General features: G+C 42.4%; 3 protein-coding genes across 3 annotated transcripts; 1 reads left to right on the forward strand and 2 right to left on the reverse strand.

Annotated features, from left to right (window-relative positions):
- Positions 1 to 2,127: 2,127 nt before the first annotated feature.
- PHALS_13019 (uncharacterized protein) lies at positions 2,128 to 3,375 on the forward strand (the record flags this gene model as incomplete). Its single annotated transcript, XM_024728685.1, has 1 exon — positions 2,128 to 3,375. One exon carries the CDS (start codon positions 2,128 to 2,130, stop codon positions 3,373 to 3,375), a length of 1,248 nt encoding a protein of 415 aa, XP_024579138.1.
- Positions 3,376 to 3,508: 133 nt separating this feature from the next.
- On the reverse strand, positions 3,509 to 5,309 carry PHALS_13020 (hypothetical protein; the record flags this gene model as incomplete). Its single annotated transcript, XM_024728686.1, has 8 exons — positions 3,509 to 3,606; positions 3,669 to 3,754; positions 3,833 to 3,935; positions 4,010 to 4,230; positions 4,289 to 4,438; positions 4,504 to 4,631; positions 4,694 to 4,805; positions 4,999 to 5,309. The coding sequence occupies 8 exons, from the start codon at positions 5,307 to 5,309 to the stop codon at positions 3,509 to 3,511; spliced, it is 1,209 nt and encodes a 402-aa protein (XP_024579139.1).
- Positions 5,310 to 5,343: 34 nt separating this feature from the next.
- PHALS_14654 (uncharacterized protein) lies at positions 5,344 to 8,379 on the reverse strand. The gene has a single exon (XM_036407541.1). The coding sequence runs from the start codon at positions 6,681 to 6,683 to the stop codon at positions 6,393 to 6,395; it is 291 nt and encodes a 96-aa protein (XP_036263235.1). The 5' UTR covers positions 6,684 to 8,379; the 3' UTR covers positions 5,344 to 6,392.
- Positions 8,380 to 9,269: the final 890 nt, after the last annotated feature.

The following is a 9,269-nucleotide window of genomic DNA, read 5'->3' on the forward strand; positions in this document are numbered from 1 at the left end:
AAACTCTTCCGTTTAAAATCCAGATCTGACTTTTATTTATTTTTATCTGCGGCAAAGCCACCAAATTTTAAATGTATAGGTTTTCCTCAATATATAGAGTAAAATCTAAATACATGCCACGTACCGTATTCTTGTTTGGGTGCAGTCACACCATGCCCATCTCGTGTGACACACACACCTGTTACCAGGGTACGTGTAACCCCGTTACACACTTCACATTGACATAGATAAACAGCATTTTTAATTCCCTCACGCTCTTTCAATCTTACAAGTTCAATATATCAGAATTGTACAAAAATAACAGCACACTTATATTCAATTGTAGTTTTATCAAAAGTAGCGAAGCCTTGGTACTTGTAAAGATTATGGGACTATCGAGAGGTCCAGCAGCTAGTAGTACTTCGAGAAATACAGGCAGTTTTACCATGAGATATGGATGTGTAGTATTATTTGAGATGTACTATTTTGAATAAGCGCTATTCTTGTAGAGAAGAGCAAATTAGAAATCTTGTCGCACATATACTATAATCAAGTGTAGTTTAGACTAATATTAAAAAATACTACAAAGCAAAATATCATCGTATGTAGTGCATTGTGTGAGGCTCGAATTGCATGTGTGCCACGGACTCCTCCGTTCCGAAAGCCATTTTCCTCGTCCATACTAGCACATTTCATGACAGTATATAATCGTCTCATACCTAAGTACTTCTGAGCTTGACTAAGTTCGAGGGACAACATATCACTACGTACCACGCCACACATGTGTAGTTCATTTAGGGTGAAGAAGCTTAATATGTAAATCAATCTTGATCACTGGCCATACATCAATGCTCATTATCCAGCAAAAGCCTTACCTACATTATGACGAAAGTGTCTATTTTGATGGTGAGGTGACGCTCAAGGCAACAATGATACGGTCTGACACACCAAGCGAGATAAGGCGAATGCGATGTGATGGGCCGGGATGACACTTAAAATTGCACTAAAAAGCGTTTTTAAAGCGGTGTCCTGATTTCGGAAGCCGAAAAATTATCACAGACAAGAAGGTGTCGTCTATAGCACTGATGATCAAGCTCGTTACTAATGAAGATTTTTCTTACCGCAGTTCGGGTTCGACTAAATCCCGTTTCTGCGCAAACTGGCAGAAGCCATGGAATTCGAATTGCGACACTGCCACTGATCTGCAGTCTGTATGAAATTTTCACGTGGTCAAAATGCCACTGCCGACCAGAGAAGTGCGCGGCGTGCCGTCTCTGACAAGTTTCTTAAGGAATCTTCGGCACCTCTTGAGCCCGATCATCAGAATCCGACTGCAGTGCATGTGTCAAGCAATATATTCGCCACCAATTTCTACATATGATCATTCGCTGTCACTATAATCTACCACCAAGTTGGAGCTGGATTTACAGGGTGTGCCTGCGAGATTGACTATCCAGTCATGGTTCTACATTAGATGCATGCGTGCTCGTGTTGCAATTTTTTTCGTCGAATGGTTGGAGCCTCATCAAGCACGGAATGGAGCTTCATCTGGGTTGCAACAACCCAACCATACTGGATGGGAAAGGCTATAGTTATTTCAGTACGATGTTGATTATCGCTTACCAAGACGTATATTTTTTATGCACGCACAAATTTCCATAAAACCAGCAAAATCTTAGTCCTCATAATCATTTGAGTGAGATTTATAATACTTTTACTTCCAGAGGATCGTATATTTGTAAGTTTCATTGTATATTTACGAGAACAATTAATTGTGAGTAAATTCTTAGAAATTGGCTGGTACATAAATTTAGACTTGTCTTCTTGATTTTACATGTACAACTTGCATGCTCGTCTACTACACATTACGTTAAAGATGAGAGTACTTTTTACGGAGTGATCCAATCAGAAAGCTCAAAAGAAAGCTTCAGACGACGTTGTAATTTTGTCACCGAGCAGAGCCAGGTGAGATTAAAATTACTCCCTTATGCGGCCTATTGCCTCTCTTGCCACCGCTACACGCGAGTCCAACCGCGTCCATCATCGCTATCTCTCGAATAACTGCAGTATTAGGGCGGCTAGCTCGGTTGTAAGCTCGCCGCCCCGTCCGCGAAGCGTTACATGGAGCCTACAACAACCAATTACAGGATGCGATTTTTACGTCCATCACCTTTAAACAAGACGTCCTCCACCCGCAGTAAACTCTTTGTCCTGTGCGTCACTCTAGCGGTCAGTGCACTGCTCGTCTTTTTGTTCTTCTATCCTATCTTGAGAGGCTACTCGGGCCGTTCGGTTTACTTACTACAATTTTGTCTCGCCATTGGTTTACTCGAAAAGAGCTGGTGGAATTACCGTATTCGGCAACGGTTCCTCGTACTTTTTGAAGCATCTGTGGCAGTGCTGTTCGTTGAAGCAGAATTTGATAACTTACAACATGATCCAAGCGAGTATGACCTTGATATTCATGGCAGAATCGAGCCCAGCGCGTATGCAGTAACCACGTTCACCAAAAGGTACATAAAAAGCGTGCGCTGCGCGGTAGTGGTACTAACTCTGCTTACATCGTCCACTATCGCTGCTGCTGGTATTACCATTGTTTTGTATTCCGAAGACGTAGTCGTAGTGTGTGCTGCTGTTGGCTGCTTTGCTGGCGTGTTGTGCGCATGCTTCGCACCGACACCCGGTGATGGTGTTGCCATTATGGTGCATGAGGGAGCGCTTACTGTGACGGCTATGAACACTATGATTGTTCAATATACGGGATCGAAGATGCAAATGGCAATTTTAGACTACTTGTTTGTGGCGTTGGCTGGCTGGGTTGTCATCGTTATCTCGCGTATCGTTGTATCAAAGAAGCAACTAGAGTGTTTTCTCATGGTAGCGCTAGATACTGTCGCATTAGCTCACGTGACGATTGTCATGATGGAAATTGTGGAAATTGTCGATCATCCGCGTGCAAACACATTTTCTCGAGAATTTTCAGCCTATTTTGTAACGATCGCTTGTGCTGAGCTGGGCCATTATCTTTTTGACGCTGTGACGACAGAGTGGCTCCCCACCAATTTCCATCGCTGGAGACTCAAGTCTCAACGGCTCTATGAAGCGACTGACTTGGTCGTATCGGTAATTTTTGGCGCTGCTGGTATGTTGATCTGGATGAAAGGGGTATTTAATATGAATCTAAGTCCGTTGGATAGTGCTGCTTTACTCGGTGCTACGGCACTTTCGCAATTAGGCCGTTCTCTCATTACGCTGACGTATGATGCAGCGATGGCACTCCCGTGGTATCGAGCGAAGTTTACTATCTGGAATAACGGCATCATGGAGTTAATGAATCCGTTTCTGGTAGGGTGGATCGTATTTCATCCATACGCAAAGTCGATCCTTGTAGACTGAGTTCGTGCCTTGATTTGATCAAAAGGGGCTATGGCTGCAGGTATTTATTGTGCTAAATTTAAATGTAGACAGTTTGAAGATTTTTAAAGCTAGTTTTCTTTCGACTACTCTCCCCCAGCACTTTCTTCTACCCCTACTGCATCTTTGTTGAAGAAGTTCCAATGTCGTTTGTACACTTAGCACACTGCTCTCGCTCTTTTGCTCGCAGCTTTTCAGCAGCGTTAAATACACCTATGTATCCATAATTTAAAAGTGATTCTGTGCCCTGTTCATCCAAACCTTTTCTTTCTTACCATTGGTTTGCTTTTTACAATTGAAGCATCGCGACGTTTTCTTGAAATTTCTTAACGCACAGGTTTCGCAGAAATAGTGTCCGCAACTGCAAATACACGATGACATGTTTGAGCTTGTTCTGGCCATTCTGAAATCAACACTCAGTAGCATCAAGCCAGCTTACCATGTTTTTACGGCGTTGCGAAAAGGTCCGCGACAGATCGTGCATGCAAACTGCTCCACATTGTTCTTTGTGATTTTCTCGTCCTCACTTTGTTCATCAGGGTCTGACTTGCACCATCAAGTGGTGTTGTATTAAGTAGACCACGCATTTATCCAGCATTCATCGTGCAACACATACCTCTTCCGTCTTGAAGTCGCTTCTGACGCTTCTTTTCTTGCTCCATAAACTCCTTTTCAATCTGCCATCCCCCTTTATAGTCGCTACGATCGTGGAGAAACTTGCAGCTGTCACCATAACCGCAAAACCCTGTTTCCTTATAATCCTTGCATATATCTGGCTGGTAGTCAAAGCGCGAGATTGCACGAGCCCACGTCTGTGCTCGGATTGGGCCTTGAGTGCTGCAATTAAATTTTGATATCAGAATGATTTTAAGTCTGATCAAATCGCATAACACACCCTGTATACTTGTTCATGCCAACCTGGGATTCCATTTTTGTAACGTAAGTCTTGTAAGCTGCTTGGCCGCGGTAGACCTTTCCACTATCTGCATCGGCGCTTCCATCTTGATTTGCTTTGATACTGCGCTCCATGACAGCTCGCGCATCACTGCGTAGGGCGCGAACGTACACCAACTGATGAGTTGATGCTTGATTAAAATTGTGATTGCGTACCGATCCTTCTCAGTTTCGATTTGGTTCTCATAGGTCGCATCTCCAGCGTACTTGAGCGGCACAACTTCGCGTTCAGACTCAATCAATTGCGTCTTGACCACGTTTTTGGTTTTCTTCACCCCACCAGTCTGCAAATTGTTAATTATCAGCGCAGAGATATCAAGTCGACAAGTTCGTGCTCAAATCATACCGAAAACCTATTGACTGTATTGCGTTCAGCAGCAACGTGCACAACGGGACATTCCTTACATTCATTAACGTTCTCGCCTTCATCCTCGGCCACACGTCGACGCTTATTCTTCCTGGTTTTGCCCGTGCGGAACATATTAATCTTACTATATATTTGGTAACATGCTAAAATCGCAAGTAAAATACTCTTTGCACAGGTTTTATAGTAACCTTTACTCAAAAATGAAAAGAAGTCGCATTTAAATTGATACTACTTTATCAGATAATGTAATATCAGAACGAAAGGAGCTATCTCAGAGCTCTCACAGTGCTCCGTTTTGCTTGAGCAGAGGTTCCAGTTTGCCCTCATTGTTCAAATTTCGCACATCCGTGTAACCTCCGATCGACTTGCCACCCACGAACACGTTTGGCACCGTCCTCTGTCCCGTAATTTGCTCCAAAACGTCCTGCTGCTCACTGCCGTCAGTAATCTCGTCAAGCTCCACAACGTCAAATTTAGCTCCTAGACTAGCCAGGAGTTCCTTAGCTTTGCTGCAATACGGACACGTGGTCTTGCTGTACACAACGACAGGGGTGGTGGAGATCTTTGCTTCCACAGTTTCCTTCGCACTCACCATCTTTACGCACTTGTATGTTTGGACGATATTTATACACTAATCATATCCTCCCAACAATTGCATAAGCTGCGTGGCAATTGGCCAAATTTCCAAGGAATATTCTGGAAGAAATTTACGTCATTTAGATTCCGTCAGGCACCCCATTTTCAGGTGTTTGAAGTGTGGGAGCAATGTTGTCAGTGATGTAGCTCTTGATCATAGAGCTGTGATGCTTGTTCAGTCTCCAAGGCAAAACAGTATTTTAATGCGCGCGCAGCTGTCGTAACAGCTACAATCGAGTCAGTTGAGTATTGTACCGCTGGCTTCAGATTGACAGATTGTGATATAATCTGGTGACCGAGTCCTTGTCGGTATTACAACGACTTTGCTAATATGATCGGTGCTTGTTCTTAAGGATAATGAACGGCTCATGGCAACATCTTAAATCGGTCGCAACTTTTTTTCACTGGTTCTTATGGCCTTCTCAGGCGTTCAACTTTATTTTGACATATGGACAATCTAAGCTGCACGTTCTATTTTATCAAACCCTCTACTGGAAGCGACGACGGCAAAAGCTTCTAAGTTTTTTGTCGTTATTTTGGCGATGCGACTGATTGACTTCGCAACCTTTGCCTGTCGAAGATTAAAGACTTGCATTGTCAGATTCGGCGAATCACCAATTACCGCTTGCAATTAGTTGAATCCACTTCAAATCAAATAGACGCCATGAAAAGAAAGTCGCTGCTTCCAGGCTGTCAATTATTTGGGGCGTTGCTGTCAAAGGTTCCTCATCTACCCATGAATCTGAGGTGGTGCGGGACCGCACCACCTCACAACCGGTTGCTTTAGAAAATACTACGCAGCCTCTATCCCGTTGTCTGGCTCTGATGTATATGCATTATTTTTTTTTCAACAAGGTAATCCCTGCGGTGTAGCGGGGATCAAGTCTCAATCGAATCGCGAGCTGGAGTATGAACTACTGTGTCATTTAAAAAGAAAAAGGGAGGGCAAAACCATTACCTAAGTAAATAGTCGACATTACCTTCATATGCTCTCACGATTTGCTAAGCCTGCATTGTTTTGTAGAGAATCCGATTTCGATGATCAAGTGACGATGATGTTCTCTTGAACCGCGATGTCGTTGCTATAATCACATCGTCCACCAATGAGCGGGGCGGTATGCACGTGTCGGTTTATCGTGAGATACGCGTTTGCTCGTGATGGATACAAATCCGGCGTGTGGTCGCTCGTAAATATTAAAATGAAGCGACTCGCTTGGTGGATATCGACGCGATAGACCAATAATTTACCGTTGCCTATGCCCTCGTGTTTGCCTGAAAAGACTGCGAAGAATGTGCATTCGATGTTTCTCGCTGGTAACCAACACCAAATCATACAAAACAACTATCGGCTTCATTTGTGAGGAAGCAGAAAAGGGGCTACGCGCTGAAGAGCTGGAGTATATAATCTTCTAAACTTTTGAGCGCAAGAAATAATACCGAAAACCTGTAGCGCCTTTGAAAATGAGCACAAAGATATCAAAGATATTTGCTTTGATCAAGCAAATGCACAAATTAAGTGCATTTGTCGTATGCTAAAAAGAGCTGTGATGATGACGACCGCCACGCAGGCTAGTGTATGTGAAAAACCTACCATTGGCAAACACCATAGGATCTTTTTATAAGAAATAACCCGAAGATTGATACAACATCAGGATGTTTTTACATTAGTAACATCTAATTCACCTTGCAACCTTAAATTTTCATTTAAGTTTGAAGTTATTGTCGTCGAATAAAAGTAATTTAGCTTGGATCATATCGACAGACACATGGGGCAGCTGATCCACTTGTTCCTGAATTGCACGCCACTGAGCAGCGAGTTCTTTTCGTTGCGCTGCAATTTATTCGTGTTTCTTGACAGATTCGAGATCATGAGGATCCAACAGCTTTGGAAGCCCTGGACTCGGACGCAAGGTTTCATCCAGCGCCACACATGTCATGATAGCGCTCAGCGATACAATCAGAAGAATCAGATTGACGCAGCAGCAACGATCAAGACATCAAAACGCTCGTTTGGATAAACTTGCCAGCTTCGATATCATGGCGATACCCTGGAATTTGGACAGCCATTGAAGAGCTACCTGTATAAATGACCTCTTACTAAGTCGCCATGTGCAATGCGATTCGTAACTCGATCGACCGAAATGGTGGCGATTCCATAACAAGCTAATTATAAGTCCATACTTGCATGCTCGAAATTTTGTGCTCAAAGTGAATGCGTACGTCTATGCTACAGCATCCCCAAAGTTATTAATTTGCTTTAAGCAGCACCGATTAACTTGCCACTGAGACTTTCACCACCCTACAACAAATAGCATCAAGACATTTCGCTTTACAAAATGTATCAAGAAGTATTTACGTATGGCAACGTGGTAGCTTTGTTAGACATAATGATTGGGACAACATGCCTCTCTGGTAACGTTCCAAATGTCCAAAAACTTTCAGTGGTAATGTGCAATCGGGACATGATATTTTGAACGTGGGATTGTCGAATGGTCAGAAGGTTGCCCATCTTTAAAGCGATGCAGCGCACCGGATAAGAATAAGATAAAAATCTCGTCAGATTATGTATTTCTAGTTCAGCAATTTCTAACTCACCACCTGACCGCTACTTCTCGCTAGAAATAAACAGTAGAAGTCTACGATTTCTAATGACTTAGGTAATTCAGATAAGATGGGCATACCTTCTGTATTGTCAGAAATTGGCATTTATCTGCAATACTTGATGAATCGTTGATATTTGAACACGATTATTATATTGAAGAGTGTCGTTTGAGAACAGCACCTTGAGTCATTGCCATTGCACTTATGAGGGCAGCGATGCCCAATAATGTCAAGGTAAGTGGAACACTTCAGCATTTACAGCAGCTATGATGCGGCTCACGGACGAGCTGGCGGGATCATAATATGTGCCTTTACAATCTCATTCACCACCTGCAACCCACAACACCCGACCGTCACGATCGAAAGGCGAAACAATCGCATTTGATGGATCAGCCAAGCTATTTTCAATCCTTTTTGTAGAACAACACAACTTCTTGAGCACTTAATTGATGTACTATATATCAGAGACAGCGATGATGTACTATATGAGGGTGTCTCATACTACCATGTAGTACGAGACAGCGATGATGTACATGTACCATGTAGTATCTGAGGGTGTCTAGGGGTACTCTCGATGCCTTTTTGGGTTTTTTAAATTATCATTTTTTGAAAAATATTTGTGGGTAGGAAGAGCGGACGATCAAACATAAACGATCCGCTCCGTCCGCTAAACCTCAGCTGAGGTTATTTCATGAGAGTTCATTCTCGAAGTTGCCGTTCGATGGCGCGGAAATGGTTCCAGCTCGTGGGCGAAGATGGGAACGCTGTGACGTCGACGACTTCTGTTGTCGTGGATCATGATGATGATCATCATGTACATCATCATGTAAAATATCGTACATTGTACGATATTGTACGATAATATTGTACGATATTCTGAAATTTTTAATTCAGAATTTTCAGCTAACTAAAAAAATACCTGTTAAAATTTGTATTACTAGCATTAGTATACTATATACTATATATAGATAATAAATTAACTATATACTATATATAGTATATAGTATACTAATGTTGGTACCATGTTAGTTAATTTATCATCTAATTCTTTAGAGATTTGTACAACATGGTACCATGAGAAGAGAAGAGAAGAGAAGAGAAGAGAAGAGAAGAGAAGAGAAGAGAAGAGAAGAGAAGAGAAGACAACATGGTACAACATATGGTACCATGTTGTACCATGTTGGTATGTTGTACCATGTCGTCATATATATAGTATATATGTCGTACTATATACTACTATATATTAGTGTGGTGTAGTGTGAAGAGAAGAGAAGAGAAGAGAAGAGAAGAGAAGACAACATGGTACAACATATGGTAC

The sequence above is a fragment of the Plasmopara halstedii genome (assembly GCF_900000015.1).
Source record: "Plasmopara halstedii genome assembly, contig: Scaffold_650, whole genome shotgun sequence".
NCBI lineage: Eukaryota > Oomycota > Peronosporomycetes > Peronosporales > Peronosporaceae > Plasmopara > Plasmopara halstedii.